The sequence below is a fragment of the Notechis scutatus genome, chromosome Z (genome assembly GCF_049901735.1).
Source record: "Notechis scutatus isolate UNSWTSFEM ecotype Mainland chromosome Z, rNotScu1.2, whole genome shotgun sequence".
Classification (NCBI taxonomy): Eukaryota; Metazoa; Chordata; class Lepidosauria; order Squamata; family Elapidae; genus Notechis; species Notechis scutatus.
Window position 1 is genome coordinate 42,423,478 of NC_142025.1, and position 22,649 is coordinate 42,446,126.

At 48.6% G+C, this 22,649-nt stretch overlaps 2 protein-coding genes across 2 annotated transcripts; one reads left to right on the forward strand and one right to left on the reverse strand.

Annotated features, from left to right (window-relative positions):
- The first annotated feature begins 719 nt into the window (after positions 1–719).
- DLX5 (distal-less homeobox 5) lies at positions 720–5,087 on the forward strand. Its single transcript, XM_026675731.2, has 3 exons — positions 720–1,247; positions 3,088–3,272; positions 4,724–5,087. The coding sequence occupies exons 1-3, from the start codon at positions 884–886 to the stop codon at positions 5,048–5,050; spliced, it is 876 nt and encodes a 291-aa protein (XP_026531516.1). The 5' UTR covers positions 720–883; the 3' UTR covers positions 5,051–5,087.
- A 10,935-nt stretch (positions 5,088–16,022) lies between these two features.
- DLX6 (distal-less homeobox 6) lies at positions 16,023–22,410 on the reverse strand. The gene is made up of 3 exons (XM_087944911.1): positions 21,717–22,410; positions 19,450–19,643; positions 16,023–17,254 (listed from the first exon to the last, which is right to left on the reverse strand). Exons 1-3 carry the CDS (start codon positions 22,294–22,296, stop codon positions 17,003–17,005), a joined length of 1,026 nt encoding a protein of 341 aa, XP_087801037.1. The 5' UTR covers positions 22,297–22,410; the 3' UTR covers positions 16,023–17,002.
- Positions 22,411–22,649: the final 239 nt, after the last annotated feature.

The window sequence follows — 22,649 nt, forward strand, 5'->3', positions numbered from 1 at the left end:
CACAGCCTTGCTGTCACCTTCACGATTAGACCCATTTTGTGGATAGGAAAACTGACTAGTGGAGTCAGAGGATTGTCCAATATAGGAAAGAAAGGAAAGGTTGTCCAATGTAGAAAAGAAAATCTTATTTCGGATGTGATTCCGATCTATCTTCAGCCTTTTGTATGCATATTTGTGTCTTTATTTTTTTTATTTTATCTCTTTGTTCCTTTTAAGACCCACTAATTTCACATTTGCCAAGAACACCCAAGGGAAGGGTGAAAGCTTCTATGCATTGCTGAGGACTGACGCGCGCCTGGTCCATCCTCTTTACTTGAACCTGGGGCAGCACGCTGATATGGAAAGATAGGGGCCAAGCGTTCACACGTGGGGAGCGGGAGAGAAAAGCTTTATTCCCCAAGGCGCTATTTTCCTCCTTGTCTGTAAATTGCACAAACTTGACGGTTCCATGCTTTTAAACGCCATTTCTGCCCCTCCCGGCCAATGGGCTACAAGGCTCAGAACCCCTAGATAATGGTGACGTTCGAATGCCCTCCTCCTTTTTTTAAGGGAGCGTGAATGGAACTTTCAAAGGAAGCCAGCCAGCGGAGCGCTTTGTTGTGCTAAACTAGTTGGGCGAGTTAGGGTGTCGCTGCTCCTGATTGCTCTGGCCAATGGAACCCGATCCACCCCGCTGTGCGTAAGAGCGCAATTAAGGATTTAACCAAGCCTCTACGCTCCCTGCGAGCAGTCTGCCAGAGCTATAACCAGCTCCAGAGAGCTCCCAGCCGTCGCCACCGCCGCCTCCTTTTCTCCCTCCCTCCCTCCCTCGCTCCCCCTGCCATGGCTGCCTAGAAGACACAGCCGCACGCACGCCGCTTGCCTGCTTGCCTCCCAGCCAGCTATGACAGGGGTCTTTGACAGAAGAGTGCCCACCATCCGATCCAGCGATTTCCAGTCCCCCTTTCCTAGCAGCGCAACTGCCGCCACCATGCACCATCCGCCCCAAGAGTCGCCCACTTTACCCGAGTCTTCGGCAACGGACCCCGACTTCTACAGCTCGCCGGGAAGCGCCCCGCATGGCTACGCTTCGCCTTCCTCTGCATCCTATGGCAAAGCGCTCCATCCTTATCAGTACCCTTACCAGGGCATGAGTGGAACCGCCGCCAACTACCCCGCCAAAGCTTACACCGACTACAGCTATGCCAGTCCCTACCACCAATACGGCGGGGCTTACACTAGGGCGCCGAGTACGGCCAGCCAGCCAGGTGAGAGGCGCCGCCGCCGGCAGCGGATGGGGTGAGCGGGAGAGCAGTACTTGGACAGGCCGAGGGGCGCACTGCAGGTAGGGGATACGCCGCTCCTCTCAGGCCGCCTGGGGACGGCGTGGAGCTGGAGCTCGGTAAAGAACCGTCTCCCCAGCCATGCCCGATGCCCACTCCCGCTGAAGGATCCAGGTTTCGGAAGGTGAACTGAGATGGGGGGGAGGAGGAAGAGAAATAAGATTTTTTTTGGTCGCCCCCAAAGTCAGGGTTGAAAGACAGCGAATTTGGAAAATGGAAAGTGTGGAAATCAAAAGGTCCCCCCTCCTCCCAGGGCTACGCGTTAAAATAACAATAAAAAGAGTCCGGCTGTAAAAAGTTGGGCTATTCGGTGGACTATTTAAAAAAAACAAACCCACATTTTGTATACCCTTTTTTAATACCACAAAGGGACTTGAAAACCTGAGCCCTCCTATATTTTTTGCATGAAGACGTGCTGAGCTGGAGAGAGGAGCAAACAGGGAGACTCTTATTTGATCTTTTCCCCTTCTTCCTCCCCTTCCGGTGGGAGGAAGGGGAAGGGACCGAAAGTCTCCTAAATAGCGCTAATATGAACGCCCAAATTCGGATGCTGGTTTGCTCCCACACACGGAGAAGCGCGGTTGGAACGACTTCCTTGTGGTTCCTCGGGAAGCAGACTCCAGGAAAATGAAGCGCTTCTTTGGAGGCAGCTCGGAATTCTTCCTCTCCGCCATCACTCGCCCCACGCCGCCCCACCCCACCCCGGCCCTATTCTGTGAATCAAAGGCGCGGAAACTTTTGGGGCTGCCTGCAAGTCTCCGCACCACTTTCTTTGTACTTACCCAGAATCTATACATAGCTATGAGTCTCTCTCTCTCTCTCTCTCTCTCTCTCTCTCTGTGTGTGTGTGTGTGTGTTACATAGAGGGGGAGGGAGAAACATGCACGTATATTTCTCCCTTCTCTGCCCATCACTCTGGCATTTCTATGTATTTCTTCGGCTGGCCGACGCTGTCCCCAAACTAGAAAGAAACTGCCAGTGGCGCACTGAGTCTTCGTAAAAGGAACCAGACGCAACCGCGCCTCTCCTCTCCTTCTACCCCACCCCCGGCCGATCGGCGGCGAGATTATTCTGTATAATCGACTCTCTGTCTGGGCCGGATTTGGCTACTTTCGGCTCAGATGGAGGGAAACGCTCTCTTCCTTTCTTTTCCTTTTTTCCCCCCTCCTTGTGGTGGGGGGCTTTGAACTCTGTATATCTCAGAAGGTCTCTGATCAGGGTTGAACGCATGAAGCCCCCAGTCAAGCGGGGAGGGGGAGAAAAAGAGCGGGGTGGGGAGAAAGCAGGATCAGGGCTGAGAATACTGCAAAGTTTTGTCCAATCAAAGGAGTGCTTTAAGAGGACATTTTAAAAGTCCACGTTTTCTCCCAGGCGGGCACGCGCACCTCTGCCACTCAGTTCCTGCCTTCTTCTTTCACTAAAACGCTTAGCCAGATAAATAACATCCCGGGGAGAAAATATCTTTCGGCATAGGAGATGACGCCTGTCCTCCAACTAATTTAAAATTGGCAAGGGGTTTGGGCCTGCCAGTCAGTTTCCGCACTTCTTAATCTTCCAAGGGTCTCTGCAGACCAAACGCGTTGCGTTTGTTTACAAATTTGAGCCAAGTCCGGGCCAGCAGGATAATTGCGGGCCCATCTGCCAGATTCGGGGCAAGGGCAAGGGAAGTGGGCGTGGTGCCTAGTTTTCATAATCATCTCCTCCTCCTCCTCTTCCTCCTCTTCCTGAATCTGTTTTTCTTCTCCCCTTCCCTATACCTCTGTAGAAAAAGAGGTGGCTGAACCCGAGGTGCGGATGGTGAACGGAAAACCAAAGAAAGTGCGAAAGCCAAGGACTATTTACTCGAGTTTTCAACTGGCGGCTTTACAACGCAGGTTCCAGAAAACCCAGTATTTGGCTCTTCCCGAGAGAGCCGAGCTGGCCGCCTCTTTAGGCCTGACGCAGACTCAGGTAAGGATCGGCGGCCGGGGCTCGAGGCTCCCAATCTTCTCTCGCGGTGGGCGAAGCCCCTCCAGGAATCCCAACTGGGCTGATCTCCAAGGGACCATTTCACGCGCGATGGCGCTGAGCAATCCCGACTTTCTCCTCGAGGAGCTTGTGGGGTGCTTCTGCAGGCCGGAAGGAACGGGGCGAGGGCAGGGAAGGGAGTGCATGTGTGCGGGCGTGGGTTGAATGTTTATTCGTTTAATCTTCTTCCCGAGCATATTTCTCCCAGCGAAATTTCTGGTGCATCCAATTTCCCCGCCAAATAGGCGTCTGGTTCCACCGTCAGCTGCACCAGCCAGATCCCTTTGGAGCGGGGAAGAGGATCTTAAGGCAAATTCAGAAAGCTGCGCCTCAGTGAGTGGAAATTAACCGAGCTTAACTTCGGCGCAGTTCCAACTCGGTTCCCAAGCGCTTTGTTTACAGCCTGCGTTTCCCAGCATGCGAGCGGTGTGCTTTTCGACAGTCCCGAACTTCTCGGCCTTCTCGGGATCAAAAGTGAGGAAGGGGAAGGGGGGAGGACCTTCCACTGATCAGCTCGGGAGGGGGAGTCGGCTTGTCAGAGAGATACGGAGGACCGTGGTGGGGATTGCTGTGGAGGCTTGGATCCCACAGAAAGGGTTTTACGTGCACCGGCTTTTAGTTCCGGTTTGTTAGGAGTTCAACCGGCGTCCTCTTTTCGTTTATTTGTTTTGTTCCCTTTCCTGTTTTCCTCTCCTCACCCTCCACGTTTTCAAAACTATTTGGGACAACTGCTCTACGGTTTAAATATCCGCCCCATGTCCAAAGACTGGGTGAAAGCAACTGACGCTCTATATTGTATCCCATTTTTAATATTATAAATGCCATTCCTTTAAGGATTATTATTTGCATTTCGAATTTTCTGTGCAAGTATTTGGAACAAAAAATGTATTTCCCCCGCTTCTTGTCTCTGATGCTCTGGCCCCGTCCGGAGACTGTTTTGCACGGTAGAGGCTAGTTCGAGCAATAGGGAGAGATTTAAGTCTTGGAACCGACGGAAGGCCAAGAGGTTTTTTGCCCAAGCCATACTAGGATCCTTAAAAGCTGCCACTTTGAGGTCGCTCAGGACACTCTTCACGTTCTCACAGTCTCTTTGTTGGCTTAGGTGTAAATCTGTGTGTGATTGTTGCCCGTCTAGCGACCTCCCCCCACCCCCGCGTATCTAACCATTTCCACTTTCTCTGAAGTAAGCGCGTTGCTCGGACGTGGAAGCTGAGGTTGTAAACCCACCGATTCAAGAGGGCATCAGAGCTGCGTTCTGCCGGTTAAAGTCCAGGCTGAGAAATGATTTCCAAAGGAGGGTCCGGTCAGCGTTTTCCTTTTCCTTTGTGTTTGTCCCTTGGGATCCAACCCTGCCGTCCCTCTCTGACTTTTGCCCCCTCTTTTTCCTCCTCAAGGTGAAAATCTGGTTCCAGAACAAAAGGTCCAAGATCAAGAAGATTATGAAAAATGGAGAGATGCCTCCGGAACACAGTCCCAGCGCCAGTGACCCGATGGCTTGTAACTCTCCGCAGTCCCCTGCCGTGTGGGAGTCGCAGGGCACGGCCAGATCTCTCAGCCACCATGCCCACGCTCATGGGGCAACTACCAACCCCTCGCCTGCATCCACTTACCTGGAAAACTCCTCTTCCTGGTATTCCAGCGCAAACGCTCTGAATGGCCACCTGCAGTCCCACGGTTCCCTCCAGCATTCCTTAGTGTTGGCTTCCGGGACAATCTATTAGAACGGACGATCCTTTTTTAAAACAAAACAAAACAAAACCCACCATTCCTTCCTCTCTTGTTTTGGACTCAATTGCTTTTGTTCATGAAGGGAAATAATAATAATTAATAATAATAATTAATAAAAAGGGGGACTTCTCTTTAAGGAAACTAACAGGATGAAATGTGTAAAGCTTGTGCATGTAATTTATTGCATTTCAGAGGAAACTCCCCCCTCTGCCCGTCCCCCATTGCTTTTGTTACATTTTCTCTTATTTTTGAAGACGGGTTTTGGATTTGCTTGTTGTTCTCAGCAGCCTGGACACTTTCAAAGGTGCCTTGAAATCTTATGACCTCAACTTTTTTCAAGAGACTTTTTTTCAATGTCATTTTAATCATGTACATACTTGTAGATAGAGGAATTAAACTGTATATTCTGAATAAATAAAATTATTTCCACTGTGACGACAAAAAGAGAGAGAGGGAGAGAGAGTGGGAGAGGGAGAGAGAGATGAAATGGCAGGTTGCTATTCTCCCCCCCCCCCACACACACACCCCACTAATCGAAATGAAGTAGAAGATACTTAATAACTGTTAGCTCCTTCCAACCAGCCTCCTTTGCCATTCTTCCTTTGTTTGGACTGCCGTCCTACGACCGGTTATTTAGAAGCAGCCCTTACATCTTCCTAAACTTAATTTCAGGACAGTTTTCTACCTCCTCTAGGTTCCTCATGGGTTGAGTCCCGATTCTCCCCACCGTAGGGCGGTTCCGACAAACTCCCGCAATCTTTACCGAAGTCTTCAAATCTGCCAGTAAGTCTTGTAGGTTTGGAGATGGGAGACTAAAGCAATGACCGTAGCCTGTTCCGCTGAATGAGAGAGCAAGAAAAACGACCTGAAAAGGGGGAGAATCCGGGTCCGAGTAAGAACAGAACAAAACAAAACAAATGTTCTCCTGGATTTCTGCTTTCTTGTATTCTGTTGAATTTTCGGGGGAAAGCCAGAAATAACAGCTGGTGAGTGCAAGGCGGTGTGTTTCCTTCCAAAGGAGCTCCGAAACTGGGCAGTAGCAGGTCGAGAAGATGGCACGGAGCCTCTGCGCCTCAGGGCTGGAAACAAAGGCGATCTGCGAACAGGACGCACGGACTTGGAAGCACGCGCCTTTGTCGCGCCTCTCCCTTTGCATCCTCCTTTCAGCGCCACCAGTTCCGAAACTGAATCGTAATCGGAACCTGGGCAGAGTGGCTGTGGAAGGAGCTGGTTTGTTTCGGGACTCTTGCACACGCAGCCCAAACTAAGTTGGCCAAGTGAATAGTGCCGGGGGTCGAAGTAGGCAACTAGCGGGTTTTGTTTTGTTTTTGTGCATCAACACACACACACACACACTTTCCTCTTCCGTACTTATGTAGACAATAAGGCGGATAATAAGGCATTCCTTCGAAATCTTCTGCACCCATGTGACAAAGGGTATGCTTTTAAAAGTAGCTTGGGTTTGGGAGTCGTTTTCATCTTGGAAAGAAGGTTGGAACATAAAGAAAACTCATTAAAAATTACACCCTGTCATCTGAGGAGTTCAGCAAAATATATTTCAGAACTAGGACACAAAACCTCAGAAATGGCTCCTTTTGTGGCTGGAGCAAATTTATCTGCCTTTAGACTACCTACCTACCTACCTACCTACCTACCTACCTACCTTCCTCCATTCCTCCCTCCCTCCCTCCTTCTTTCAATTTTGACTCCTCTCAATATTATTGGCATTCAGTTCGTTTGTAATATAGGACAATAAAATGTTGGGAAATAAAGCTTTTCTTTCCCTAGTTTATATAAAACTAAAATGATCCTGCTTTCCTGATACCCCTTACCTGGGAATGTGATGCAAACCCAAACATAGAATACCCTGCTGTTTTAATCTGATCCCTTTCTACAAAATGTTGTTCTCGTGGCCATCCCTGCAGTCATCTTAGGAGCATTCTGCTCCCGGCATTAGTACAGCTCACCTCATCTATTCTTTGCCCTTTATAAGACGGCATCGCACTATTAACTCTGCAGCGAGCAATGCTGAGAGACAGAAACCAAACGTTAGGAATCCTGGGAATTGGGCTCCACTGACATATAAAAAGGGATTCAACCTACATTTTGCAGCTTTCGATTGGTTAAGGATTCGGGCTTGTGCATGCTAATAAAACATCTCAATTTTGACTATAGCAATAATTTGACCTTGCTCACTTGCCATGAAGGCGACCTTTCGAAGAGCGCACCTCTTCCTTGAGATAGAAAACCGTACTAGATTCTCCTCCAGCTGCCTTCGCTCAATAGTTGGTTATAGAGCCTTAGGTGGCAGGGATCTGTATAAGCAGGAGCATTTTGATAGCTACCAGGGGCTCCACCCCGAAACCACCCCCCTGTTCATTTGAGCCAGTATGAATGAGACTTCCTCCCTAAGTTTTTGTCCGGCGTTGCTTTAATGTCCGAGAACAAGGAGCAGTTTCTGCAGAGGGACGCCTTGTTCTTTACCGTCAGTAGGTCCCCGTTTCACCATCTTTTCCCCCGAGGATTTTATTTTCTCCTCGTCCTCTCTCGTCTCCTTGGGAAAAGGCGCTAGCCCTTAGTATCTTTCTTCGTTCTTTCGGGCAGGTAGCGAGGATCTATCTGCCAAGCTTTCTTCCCAATACTAGCGTGGGCGCATGGACAACTATGGCCAGAGAAAAGCGCACCTCCAGCGAGCTGCGATTTTGGAAGGGGACGGGCAGAAGGCTAGGAATGACTGCACAAAAGCTCCTTCCTAACAAAGATACATATATAATCAACGGCGCTTTTAAACTCTATACTTAACAGACCGTTTCCCTTCCCCACCCCCCTTTCCTCCTTTTCCAAGCGACGCTGGGACAGCCGCAGGGGGCGGGCGGGCGGAGAACCGGGAGAAGAGCATTCCTGTGGGTGCCGAATGGCTCCAGGGCTGCGCCACAAGGGCTGCCGAAAGAAGCCCAGACCGGAGAGAGCGAGAGCCCGCAACCTCCGGCGGCCTTGATCTCCACCCAGGAAACCCTCCTCCCTATCTCCCCCCCTCCCGTACACCCACAAGCGCATCCACTCAGCGGCTCATCGCGCGTTCCCGGGACGAGGCACGCAAGGTCACGCGCTCTCCCGACGCTGCACGACTCGTCTGCAGCCCGGAAAGTTCTCGGTTGGATCCGCTCCTCTCGCCGCCCGGTGATGCCGGGGCTATAGCTCTGTGCTTTTTTGGCCGGTGCGGGGATAAAACGGGCTGCTCTTTCTCCGCGCCCTGCTCGCCCTTAGAAGGGGGACGCTCTCTGGCTTCCTTGGCGTAGCTGACTCGAATGGCTCGGAGTTTCTAGGCCTCGCCGTTTGACTTCTATCCCTCGCGTCAAGGAGCTCCCTGCAGCTTTCCCTTTCCGCCGAAACCCCACTTCGAATGCCTTTCAATTATGGGAAAGAGGGTGAAGCGTTTCACCCCACCCTATACGCACTAGGAAAACACAGGATTTTACCACGACGGTAGCTTTTCTAGGCAGATACGTTCCCCTACCTGCTTAGAAAAGCTACCGTAAGGAGGTTTCCACCAGATTGTGGCCTTCTGCAAAGTTAGGTTGAATCAGCAGCCATCTGATAGGAATGCTGAACGACAAATCCCATTGTTCCCAACCACCGCGACCAAAGAGGCTGCGAGTTCGAGGTTCCACCCAGTTGGAGGCCTCCCGTTTTGGATTTATTTATTTAAGACAACCATCAAAGAATCTCCCCCCCCCCTTTTTTTTTTCCTTCCTGGGCGGGTAAAGGGAGAGGAGGCAGGGCAACTTTCGAAAAGTGGCTAAGGTTTTACCAGTTTGGAAAAGACCTGGCGAGCCGGTAGCAAAGGTGTAAACCTTCCTCCAGGCAACTAACCCAGCTTTAATTCGGTTATGTGCTTCATGGGTCAGCCCCGAGGACAAAGGCGTAGGCATATGCGCACACGGGTGTGCGCACGCTGAGAAGCTGATTCGCGCAGTAGCAGACGCGGGAGTGATCTTCCTTCTCATCTTCTTCCTCCTCTCCCCTGCTCCTCCTCATAGACTGGCCGAGTTTAATATTAATATAACCCTCTGCCAGAACTATCCTCCTGAAATCTGATCCTCGCCCCTGACCGATTTTTTTTTAGCAAATAAACGCCGGTCGTGACGACTTTCAATCAAAGCAAAACACACCTTCACTTTCTCTGGGCCGGAGGGAGATCCGTTTGGCAGAAGTCAATTTTCGTGCCCTGCCAGACGCTCCGCGGCGTCCTTTTAGCTGGTGGGGGTGGGGCTCTCCATTGGGTTAAACCTGACCCAAAGGCAACAGAAGGTGGGAAGTAGCAGAAGCGGCAGTGGAAGGATCCGAAGTCACCACCAGGTTCCGTCTCCCCTTCCAACCGCGCTTTGCCAGCATTCCATTCAGGGCCACCGCGTCCTTTCTGAGCGCCCCCTCCCCCGCCACGCATTTCAGGGATCCCGCCTGTGCACCGGCTTTGCGGCCAGAAACCTTGCAGGGTCTCCTTGGCATGCTTCCTGAAATCTCTTCCTTTTTTTTTTTTTTTTTTGTAAACTAGAAGGGCAGTTCCAAGGCGTGCGGGAGTCCTTCAGGGAAACAGGAAGCAGGGACCTCAATAGGAGCCGAATTTTGGAGCCCACCTGCATCAAAAAGATCAGAGGAGTTTGGATAAATGTCACCCTCAGTACTTTTGGTTCAATGGCGGCCGCCAAAGTCCCATAAGAAGTTGGGAAGGGAGGGGGGAGAACGGTTGTGCTGGTTGAGACAAAACATCGAATTATTTGATCCCAATACCGATTCCAAGAACACCAGGCCTTGGCTCGGCACGCACACCATAAGACGATTCATGCCTGCACCTAATTTAGGCGGGAATAAAGCTGACACGTTACCAGCCTAAGGACCTGGCCCAGTAATGTCGCCTTCCTAACAACCTGCTTAGGAAAAAGAAAGCCAGTGTTCTTTCATTCGTGTTCTTTCTTAAATACCCACATTAAGCTGTTGATTTCAAGGGAGCCTTTTGAAAATCTAACTGGCTCAGGTTCCCGGTGCCGCATGTGAAAATGTGCAAGCATGTAAAACGTGGTGGTTAGATCAAGTACCTTCTTTTGATGGTTCGAAATAATCTTTGCATTCCTCATTTACTCAGTGCCCCAGACAGTAGAAGAGAACTCTAATCTCCAGCAAGCTGCTTTGTTTAATTAATTGCAATTAAGACCTGGCCCGGATAATTGCCCATTGGGCTCCTGAGGATTCGTCCAATGAGATAATTTGCAAGAGGAAAACGGGTCTTTGGAACGTGGAGATTGAATCTCAAGGACATTTTTTTCCTAAGGATAATACACCGCCCAAGCAAACAATAGATACCACTGTTCCAATGCATGTATTTGCCTTAAATAAAACGGAATCCCTAGATTATCACGACCTAATCCTAAACAGTACTAGAGGGTCAGGCTGCGATCAGCTTAGGTATGGAAATAAAGCCCCTTCTTGAAATGACAGTGTACCTATGGCAGCCCACTGTAATTAAATTTGCATTTAGAAAGTTTTCCGCTGGAGCCAAGAAGCGCAAGGAAGGGGTCCTTTTGCTCCCCTTCCTTCCTTGAGCGTTTCCTGAGATATCTACCTGTCCGCTTGGGAGGCAGCGTGCTGAATGGACCCTGAGCTAACGGGGTTTTTATGCGGTGGGGCTGACAGAGTAAGGGCTTTGTTTCGGGGTAAAAGACAAGGGTCCTATCGGGGGGGGGATGAATCGGGGGAGGAGAGGCACCTAGAGCAGGATCGTGCTGGCCAGGCTTGCGGCTTTGAACGTTGGGATCCAGGAAAGCGGCACTTGGAATCCATTGTCTTGAGTTCAGGTTTAGCTCAGTGGAAGCAAGGTGCTTTCGATTCAGGCCCGGCGAGGAAGAGGATCCCAAACCTGCAGAAACGTTCTCCAGCGGAAGATTCCAGGCTCTCGATGCGGGCTCGCCTCCGAAAAGCCACAGCTGCCTGTCTGGTGATTCCACAACAAAGCTCCAATCGCCCGCCCGCCCAGGCTCGGACCCCTGATTTGCTCGGTTTTTAACTCTCGCTCTTCTTCTTCTGCTCTGTATCAGCCCATATTCCCCCCCTTCCCGCAGCCCTCCACGTTTTGATTTAATCGCTCCCGTTAGCATTTCACTTTTGTATTTTCCCCCTCTTCCTCTATCATTACACATTGAGTGCCCCGTGAAATTACAATTGTACATTTTCTGCTCAGCAACCCATTGGTAGGGGGGAGAGAGAGGGGGAAGAGGTCTAAATAATGGCCGAATTAGCCCTACTGGACAGTTTCAGATGTAACACTCTGTAATAATTATATTGCAGGCTGGATTAGGATGCTATTATCATAATCTGGACGTTTACAATTATCCGTAATTTGCAAAGATGCGCCAGGTCTTGATTACAGCGGGTTTTTTTTTTTTTTATCAAGCTAACCATCACTAAACAGTGACAGTAATAACAGCTAATTTTGCTGGCAATATAAGAGGTGCTGGGGTGTGCAAACAATTTCACACCTGGATCTGCTCAGTCAACCAAGAATCTAGAGAAAGAGCTTCTGCCCTGAAACACAGGGAAAAATATATATATATATCCTCCACTGCTTCTTTTCACTCTAGATTTCCTTAGATTCTCGTCTCTGCCTAACAGGTTTGCACGGGGGTAAGTTGTTTGTCTCGATTGGGTGAGGTTTCTTGGGATTTTAAAACCTTCTTTCCGCTTCCGCATGATTCCTTCAGCTTTTTCCCATTATACAGAAATTATGGCTATTGGTCTTTTTTTAAAAAAAGAAAGAAAAGAAAAAGAGTAGTTATTTAGCAGCCCCCCATGGCTGCTCCTTTCTCCGAAGTAGACCTTTGCCGAGTCAAGTTGAGAACAAGGAGCGTTTGTCTGGTTTGTTTGCCCGCCTGACTTTCTTCCCCGATTGGGACTTTAGGAGATTAAGATGGGTGCCTCTGGAAGGCAGCCTTCTGCCGGCCGCTCCACTGACTCGACCATGCGAACACCACGATTCACGTGGTGTTCAGAACCAGTGGCCGTGTTCCCACGACCCACTGAAGCCCGAACCAGCCAACCCCATTTGAGACTAGGGCCGTGAGAGAATCCAACCTGCGTGGTGAGTTGATGGTTCAGCGAGTCGTGCGAATGCAGGCGATTGGGTTAATTGAGTAAAGCCCGGTTCATTCCTGCCAGCGCAGTTGGTGGGGGAAGGGAAGACGAGTATTGGGGAGAGGGAATAAGGCGCCTCAAAAAGGACAAGAGGAGGCCACTATGATTTCAGTAGCAAGGGAGAGCCGTTTGCTCAAGAGCTGCTACTTCTCTAACAGTTCTATTAAGTCTTACATTGCTGGTTCGCATTGCCAGCTCCAATCCTGTGTAGCCCCACTGTAAAAGAATCCTCCGAGAGCCGGTGGGTATGTGTAGGGGGGTGTATGTGCGCGTAGGTGCAGGCGCGCTGGTGTGTATGGAGCATGTTTACAGCTTTCTCATAGCTTCAATGCTCTGCGAATGTATTTAAGGTAAATCCTGCCGAGTCGTGCTTTTTTTTTTTTTTTTTTTTTTAAGGCATCCTTAATATCTGGCTGTAAATGCCACTAGAATTTTTCTCCCAGCCAAATCTGTTTAGAGACGGGGTGTTGAAAGAAGGGCGAGCTGTCATTCCGGAGCCTCTTTTTTACTTCTTAAATTTTCAATTATCTCCTGCTTTCCCATCCACCCCGCCCTGCCCCACCCACTCAGGTGCTTTGAAGATGCTGAAATCTCGGTTCCTCTTCTTAAACTTAAGCATTTCCTTTTCTACCCCTCGTTCGAGACTTCTGAGTGGGAAGTCGCCGCCACTTATTCCAGCAGCCTTTTGCCTGTATTCTCCTCCTGTCTCCCAGAAACCTTTTCTCCGCTGTTAGGCGAAAGTTAAAGGCCTCTTCTTAGGGAGGAGGTCACCAGGCCAGGTAGCAGAGAATAATCGGGTTGCTAAAACAAGTTCAACAGATTGCAGAAGTCTTGTTTTTTTTTTTTTTTTAAAAATATTATTTTGTGGTGGGAAAGTTCAGTGCATCTGGCTTGGACAAAATCAGTAGGCCTGGATCGCCTTCTCTTCCCCGCTCCCGCACCCCCCCACGCCGATTTCAGAGGAAATTTATGGAATGCTTTTAAGGAAACAATTGGTACGCAAGAACTACCCGATTCTCCAGGGCAATTTTGCCTTCGGTTTCAATGGAAGACCCATCCACCCCCACCCACCCCCACAAAACACTGAACCTTCTTTGGGACGTTCCTGGATCCAGAATTCTGGATTTAAGAAAGAGGCCTTTCGATCCCCGTATTCAACCGAGAGCGGTTTCACCGGATGGGGAGGAGGCTAGAATGGGATATAAAGAAGCTGCGGTGTGCAGCAGGAAAAATTATGCTCTAGAGAAGTCTTACATATTCTAGTCGCCTGGCAGGGTTGCCCTACTCTGCCATTCCTTTAATGGATCCCGTGCTGCCCCTCTGCCCCTCCCGGACTGGCAGTCTGGGAATCTGCTTAATGGGTAGAATCTGAACATCACCGAATTTTTGCTATCAAAGGCCCAGTGCAGAGAACGTCCTGCATTCGCTCTTGCTGGTCTGAAAAAAGAGCTCTTTTCTAAAAGAAGCAAATTCTATTGTTTCTCCCTCGCCCCCCACGCACACATACATACTTCTAAAGAGGTTTAGCCAGGTGGGGAGCAAACGGAGGGGAAAGGTGCACATATTTTGCTTTTATTTCCACCCCAGTAGTGGTGATGTGGGGGGGGGGGGAAATGAGAGGTTAGGACTGGCTCCACTGATTTAAATGAACTAACTGGATATATTACCTAGAACAGCCTTCTATTTTGGAAGAAATAGGCTGCTTTTGGCAGTGGAGTGTGGTGCGGTAGGGCTGGAGGGAGTGTGTGTTACTGGCGGCTGGATGGGTCAATCAGAAACCAGTTGAGGTGAAATAAACCAACAATATTGCATGAAACGGTGAAAAGCAGAGGTGCAAAGCATTGTAAGTCTTACAAGCAGGGAGTGATTTCCTAATTTCATTAGCATGAGATTTGTGCCTTGCATCATCTTGATCCCATAGTTATATTTGTCTAGCACTGAGGCCTATCCATCGCAGAGGCAGCGGCAGCATGCTGTGAAACCTCCCTGGGCTGGTGGCTTTGCGGTCCCCATTTTCTCTGTGGCTCATTTGGTTTTCAACATTATTCTTCATCAGGAAAACTTGGGGGACGGGATAGCTGGCTCATCCACAGACGTGGATACCCTCGATTTAAATGCTCAATAGCGTTTACCCCCTAATACAAATCAGAACCAGTCAGTGAACCCCACAACCAGCTGTACCTCAGAATTCTCTTCCATTCTTTCTAGCATTATAATTTTGGTTAATTTTCAATTTTAGGTCCTATGTCTCTGCAATTTGTGTATGAATAACAGAATAATTTCCCTCTTTTGTTTCGCCTTTCCTGTTCCTGAATCTAAATAAAGATGGCTTTTTAGTATTAAAAGTGGAAGAAAATTACAGGTAATTATCTTTGACGGTAAAAACGCTGTAATCAGCGGGCTACATGAAAAATTACTCTAATTATGGCTGCATTTAAGAGAATGGGGGGAAAAAACCTTCTTATGGATAAAAACCTTAAATTGTCCCCAATGTCTGCTTCAAATTGGATGGCACTGCAGCTGGGGGCTTTGTTCACAGTTGATCCTGGGGAGAGCTGAACCGAAAGTTTCACAGTAGGAACGGGGAGGGGAGAAAAAAAAGAAAAGAAAAACATTTCCCCCCTCCAAATGTAACAATGCGAATGGTAGAAAATGACAAGACTTGATCGGTTTTAAGCCATTCTGAAGACTGACTGAGCATGGAAGTTACTCAACAAAAAACCGGCGCTGGTATATTGGTAAGTAGTCTTGGCTTTTGTGTCTAATTATAGTGACTGTCCTTTTGCACAACTGTATGTAGCTGTCATTATATTCAGCACTCCGAGAATCTCCATTGACTTCTGATAAATGGCTCAGTGGTTTCAAGGTTCATAATTTGAAGGATGCCCAGGGCTCTAGCCATTAATTCTCTCAGTATGGGGCATCCTGCTTGTGTGACGAAAGGGGCTTTTCATGATGGATGATTTCTCGCTTTGGCACCACCTCGCAAGGATATCATTCGCGGCAGCCCTTGCCTGGAGAAGCTGGGGAGCGCTCTGCCAGACCCGAAGAATCGGAGGCAGCTTATATCTATCTGTCTGAGGAACGGCCCGCCACAGGGCCACCCCTCTGCTCACCAAGGCAGCCGACCTTGGCGTGTTTGGGGCGGAAGTGCGGGGGGGGGGGAAACCGGGTAGAACTGCCGAAAGCCCTGAGACGGGTGGCCCCTCATGTCGACAAAGGCGCGCGACTCCAGGTGGTTTCAGTTCAACCCAAGGCTCTCCTGGAGGATAATCTGGGTTGGGAGGGTGGCAACACTTTAAATCGGCGGATTCAGACAGGATTCCTACAGGGAACAATCTTCATCGGTTAGAGTGGGCAGATAGGAAAGTCGGGCGGTTCCTAAAGAGGCACGGTTTTATGACTGGTTTGTGCGTGGGTACGCTTGTGTGTATCTGCCTCCCCACTGACCGGCACCTGCTGAGTGGGAAACTTCCTTAGACTGGACTCTTCTGGTGCTGCTCCGCTCCTGGGGAGCTGTATAAAAAAATGCTTTCCTGCTCTGGAGAACTCCACCTACGCCGAGGATGTGGACTGGGGAAGCAGCGGTCTTAGATAGGCTACCCCGGAGGAGTAAAGCTCCAGTAGAAGGAGCCAGAAAGAATCCACCTCTCCTCCGGAGACGGGAGAGGGGCGGTGGGAAGGGACGTAATCTTTGGCTCGCGGAATAACCGGGGTGGGAGGTGGGAAGCCGAAAGAGAAAGAAACTTGTCAACGCACAGAAGAAAAGCAGGACTCTCGCACATTTTGTGGCTTTTTACTCTATATATGAAAGGAGGAGACAAAACATACAAAGATATAGATATATACAACTAAAATTCAACAATATGTACAACGCGACTGTCGCCAGCTGAAAAACCACGGGGAGGGGATTATGGTTTGAATTTTAGCCTTTGGAACAGGTCGAATTTTTGTTATTTTCCCTGATTCTTCCTCCCTCTCTCCCCCGGAGGAATCCATTGGAAAGGATTCCTCCTGGAAGCCCCTTTAGAATAAATAAAGGTGGCGCAAACGCAGAGCTTTAGTTGGTTGCAATGGGGCATGCGCAAAAGAACTTCTGGTCAATTTCCAGGTGCTTTAATTCGCCAAGAGAAGCTTATTGACTATAGGAGGAAAAGAAGGCGGGGGGGGGGGAAGAGATTGGGAAAGAAAAGATTTCCAGTTCCAACCAAGGTTCACCATTGTGCTGGCGTGGGGGTTGAGAGAGAGGGGGGTTGGTATAAAATATTCTTAAACCAGATTTCCCCCTCTCCTCATCCTACCCTCCCCCTCCACTGCACCCTCCTCTCTGGATGGCATTTCCTTCTTCCTAAAGGGAAAAAAAGAAACCTTCCCCTATCCATTTTGTTTTGTTAATTTGGGTTTGGTGAATAAAAAATAGGGTAGCTTTGTTAGCTTTTTTCATTCCACAGGAACTTTTTTTTTTTTAAGTTGCTGCATGGTGGACTAGTGGGGAAAGGCTGCAATTGTTTTTTTCTTTTTTCCCCCATTCTGACTTGTACTCCCAATAAGGCTTGGTGCCTTTGAATCCCCAAAAAAATATCCCAAAGAGGGCATCTGACGTGGGTCACAACGCAAATGGTTTCTCTCAGCTCAAGATCAATCGCTGAGGTTAAAGGCATAACCGCCCCAGTCCGTCTTCCTTGCCACGCGCTCCCAATTCACCCCAAGACCCACGAGCTGGCCCCGTCCGCCAAGCCCAGCAGTTGTTCTTGGACCGATTACATCATTTGTGGTCTCTGCATAGTGTCTTGATGTGGAGAGGAATACCAGTGAGAATAGCCAGGCATGTAGCTGTTGGGAGGCATGTTGACTCCTTTGGCAGAGGCTGAAACGTCCCAGACTGGAGGCAGACCTGGAGAACGCGGTGAGAGGGTAGCCGAGCCGGGCAGAGGGTCAGTCTCGTGGGGGTTGCTGCCTTGCTTGAGCAGTTTCTTAAACTTGGAACGCTTATTCTGGAACCAGATTTTCACCTGCAATCAAAGGGCAGAAGTCATCGAAATGCCTACAGAAGAGCAGCTTCAGAGCAGCTTTAAGAGGAGGGAAGAGGACAAAGGAAAGTCTCTTTGAAATTTCCTTTATTCCCTCCCCCCTTCTTTATATCTGGAGCAATAGAGCACAACTATCCTGAATCATAAAATTAAATGTCCTCCCACCCCTCCCCATCCCTCATTCTCATTGCTGTAGTTACCTGCAACAAAGGAGCCTTAGGTAACTGAGTATTACATGTTATTTTACTGCATTTATTTTTAAGGGCCTTTTTCTTCTATGGGACCATTGCAAGTGCACTCATTCACTCTGCTTGCTTATTTTGTAGGCATCTATTGAAAACATCTACGCAGGTACATAAGCTATAGACGTGCACGGCTGTGATAGTCATCAGTATACTATGCTGCATAATTAAAAACATGCAACACTCATTTTGAATAAGAGAAGAAGGGAAAGAATGCTCGGGGTTTTTTTGTTTTGTTTTGTTTTTGTACTCGACAAAAGCGATTGTCTACAATCTCGATTCATATTTTAGTAGTGGCTTCCCATCTCAAATCCCCATCCTCCAGCACCTGAAACTGCCCTTAGCGGACTCTTTCACCTGGTCTGGTGCAGCTGGTTCTTCACTTACAGTGGGATGAGTGTGCAGTCCTAGAAACACATACTCAGCGGTTTCACTGGTCAGCTGGATCTATTCCTGAATAAATCTGCTTACGAAGGGGGTGCCACTTGGACTTGAAAGAGCTTTTAAGATCAGGTTCTAAAATGACTCTGGCAGCTGACTGGCTTCAGGGGGCCTAAATTGGCTTAAATCACAAATATGTCAGTATAGTTGGAAGTCCACCTTGGCTTATATAAGAAAAGTTACAGGAGAAATCAAAAACAGCCCCTGTGCAGCAGGTCCTTTGGTGGTCAGCAGGAAAGAGCTAGAAAAATGAGCCGATTTGAAGTTTAAATGGAGATCGCTGGGTTGATTTGAGCGCTGTTAAAAAAAAAATCTAAGATGGGATAAGGGAGGAACTAAAAAAGTTAGAGAGACTTTAAAAGAAGAATATAATACATGGACAACTGCAAAGTGTTTGTCATTCAAATGGGATAGCTGTTGGAACTCGCAGGAATAAAACTGACAATATCCCTCTTTTCTCTGATAATATTAATTTTCTAGTATATTTTAACCTGTATGACAGAATACAAGTTCCTGTTTTACCGGGTCCGGGTCGCAAGGTTTATGCTTATTACCTTAAGACATGGAATCTTAATTCTCTGTCTTTAATTCTCTGTTTGACTTACATTCTTAACTGCAAGCCCTGGGCACATCTATGATTGATTCTCCCACCCTCCTGCCCAAAATGTAAATGCCACCAAAAACTTTTTTGAAACTTTTCTTGCCATCCGGGAATACAATTAATTGCTTTATTTTTCAATAATACTCCATATGTCATTCAGGCTTAAATTTGCAGAGAAACCAAGAACACATCAACCACATTTAACTGTAGCTTAACTTGTTCTAATTTTGTACACGCTTCCCTTTGATCCTTAGCCTCTATCAGCACCTTTTGTACATTTAGCCTGAGGGCACCCACTGGATTCTAGTTACTCATCCAGGATAATTTACTATTGAATATCACTAAAGTAGTTGTGTTTTATTTGGGCCCAGAGGCTCTTCAGCATATCCAGTACCTTTCTACTATCTCAAACTAGGATGGAGAAGCTGTTCTACTCTTCCTACATCTAATACTTCATATGTATGTGTGTATATATATATAATTTTATTTCTAAATCACACTCTAATTTTTCCATCTTAGTGAGTATTTTATAGTCAATATTTTGACTATAATAAAGTAGATAAACACCCACAATTCTGAGCTGGTGGATATGCCTTTTTCTAAATCTAAATACAATGTTTGCCTTGATCAGAGGCAAATGAAAAGTAGAGAGATAGCTAAACTAGACCTAGACCTCCAAATATATCTATACAGATAACTGATAGCTCATCAACACACTTTAGATCATTGCTTAGGACATCCACTGTTCTCCAGTTTCTATTCTTGTCCAATGAAATTATACATTAAATATGTGTGTGTGTGTGTGTGTGTATCTCATTTCTACGACCACCACCACGTCAGTCCTGACCTTATTTCCTAAAGATTGCCTAGACCTGGTCTTTCCTGGGAATTACCTGTGTCTGAGTAAGTCCTAATGAAGCCGCCAGCTCTGCTCTCTCTGGAAGTGCCAGGTATTGGGTCTGCTGGAAGCGGTGGTTTAATGCCTGCAGCTGCAGACTTGAGTAAATGGTTCGAGGTTTCCGGATCTTTTTCCCTTTCCCATTAAATCGAATCTCCCCATTTTCAATCACTGTGGTTTTTTGTTGATCTGCAATCAAAACGGAAAGTGCATTGGAAAGGAAGAGGGGCAGCTAAAGATACCTCATGCCTAGTTTAGGGTTCTGTTCATGCTAGGAGGGGAGATTAATAGTATCTATTGATAAAACTGCCCCAATATCATTGCTAAAACTGTATAAGCATTAGGGTGAGGGCAGGTAAATAAGGCAAGCAGACCATCAAATGCCCTTTTTAGTGGTGGATTCACTTTTACCTGCAAAATGACCTTAACTGGTTTTCCTGACATTTCCGCAGGCAAAAACTTATTACTTAATGGATGCTTAATAAAGCACTTAGAGATTTTCCCCTCAAGTAAATAAATATTGCAACTTGTGGGAATAATCCAGATGTCTTCATTCCAGGACAAATTCAAGAATTGCAACAGGAAGATAATTTTAATGAAACATTCATTTTAAATTAGTTTATAATTACTGTGGTTATCTAAATACCCCTCTAAACCACAGCTTTTATTTTGAATTAGCAGAAATAAACACACATTATCTGAACATTTCCTTTTACATGGTTAGCCTCATTTTTATACAAATGCAGTTTAATTTATTTCTCTCTCAGTGAATAAATTCAGAGAAATTGCTAGAACTGTTTGGACAGATAACCACAGTCAAAAATAGGAAGGAAACCTTTCATATTGACGCTATTGCTGATTTAGTCACTTTTATTGGTTTGTTAAAATATTTATTAGAGATTAGCTGAGTAGACGAATGGATAAAAATACATATGTAATTTGAAATTTTACAAGATTTTACAAGGATCAGGATGCATCCTCCCTCTGTTGCAAGGCACCTAAAGATACCTAAGTCATTTGTGTCTGACACTTTAATCTTCCTTCCTTCCTTCCTTCCTTCCTTCCTTCCTTCCTTCCTTCCTTCCTTCCTTCCTACCTTCCTTCCTTTTCCTTCCTTCCTTCCTTCCTTCCTTCCTTCCTTCCTTCCTTCCTTCCTTCCCTTTCCTTCTTTCCTTCTTTCTTTCTTTCTTTCCTTCCTTCCTTCCTTCCCTCCTGGAACTTCTGTGGCTTCTGCCTTTGGCTGGGGAGGAATTCGTTTTCATAGAGAGTCTGTCTTTTTTGAGCCCATCGTTGTAGAAGAAGGCAAAGGGCCTACTGCTCTTTCTAAAATAATTCTGACGGTACAGGCCGCCGCGCGGAAAGGATTCCCATGGGCTAAACACACACTCATTCAAAAAGAATAAAAACCCAAACAAACAAGTTATAATTCTGAACTGTGGAAGGTCAGTCTGGTCCTAGCGAATGGTTTGTAGAATACAAGTTGCACTCCACAGTCCATTGGGAGCGTTCAAGTGCACGACGATGTTTGCAGAACCCGCGGGGAAAAAAACAACAACCCCGCATGCTTGAACATTCTGATGAACCTGGATTCTAGTTCCCTTATAGCTCTCGCGTGGGTCTTAAGAATGTCAGGGAGCTGCCGATGCGGGTCGAAGTGGTGCAAGAAAAGAAGTCGGGATAGTGGGAGGGGGAGCCGTAAATGGCAGGCACACTTACTTAAGAATAGAGTGTAAGTTCCATTGAACTGCTTGCGACTCCTTCTCGGAGAAACGGGCTTCGGATCGGGCAGAGAAAATGTCGTTTCAAAGAGATATTCAGCGCGAAAGGGGGGTGCAGAGAGCCAGGCATCTTCATCCACAAACGGTGGAAATCAGAAGCCAGGTTCTGTGCATTACCTAGGTCCTCACTTGCCAGGAAACGTGCATCGGAACGAAGAGCAGGGAAAGGCGTGTGAAAAGAAAGAGGCGAGACAAGGTGCAAAAAGGGGAAACGCATTGCAGGCCAGAAGAAAGGAATAGAGGAGCCGGAAAGAGGGAAGAAGAGATAAAGAGAGCGAAGACAAGGGAAGGAAGGAAGGAAGGAAGGAAGGAAGGAAGGAAGGAAGGAAGGAAGGAAGGAACAGTCGAAGAGGAAGAGAGGGGGGAATGAGAGGAAAGAAGGAAGGAAGGAAGGAAGGAAGGAAGGAAGGCCAGCCACATCGGGCAGACGCCGGAGGCGCGGGGGGCCTTGGCTGAGATCCGCGTGCGCGTCAGTGTCACCCACCTGCGTCGTCCGGCCGCGTCTGGCTGCCCGTGCCGCTCCCGCTCCCGGTCCCGCCGCCGCTCCCGCCGCCGCCGTGGTAAGACTGGAGGTAAGGGCTGTGCTGCGAGTGGCTCACGTAGGGATAGGCGGCCGCGGCCGCGGCGGCAGCAGCAGCGAGCGAGCGGTGACTATAGGAGTTGGCGCCGGCCGGGCCGGCCGTATAAGGCGCGGCGTGGTGGTGGTGGTGGTGGTGGTGCGGGTGTGGATGTTGGTGGTGCGGATGCGAATGCGAGGCCGGCGCCGCCGAGTGCAGGCAATGGAGCGGATAGTGGGCGCCCGCCATGGCTGCCGCCGGCGAGGTCTGCTGCTGTTGTTGCTGCTGCTGCTGCTGCTGCTGCTGCTGCTGCTGCTGCTGCTGCTGCGCTGAGTGTGAGGAGCCGCCGGGCGCCTGTGCCACTGGAGGCGGCGGCGGCGGCGGCGGTTGGGGAGGCTGCTGAGGCGCCGGCGGCGGCGGCGGCGGCTGCTGCCCGAACTCCATGAAGGCAGATTTGGACGAGTCCTGAGCTTCCAGCCCGTCAGCCATCGTAGTCATGGTCATCATCCAAGTTGGGCAGCCAGCGACGAGCGCCTCTGCCCGGCTCGGCGCCCCCTTGCGCTCCCGCCACCTTCAAGGGAGCCTATTAGCCTGCGCCGGGCGGGAATTAGCGCCGGGGCTCGCTCGCTATATTTCCCCCCCCTTTCCCTCCTTTTTTTCCTTTCTCTCTCCCCCCCCTCTTTTGGCGAGTGTGTGTGTGTGTGTGTGTGTGTGTGTGTGTATCTTGGGTGGGGGGGTTGAGGTGGGAGAAAGGAGAGCGCGTGCGAGAGCAATAGGGGGAGAGGGGCCTTGTTAACTGAGGGAGGGGCGGAGGGGAGGCGTGTGCGAGGCGCTGAGGAGGGAGAGAAAGAAGGAGAGGG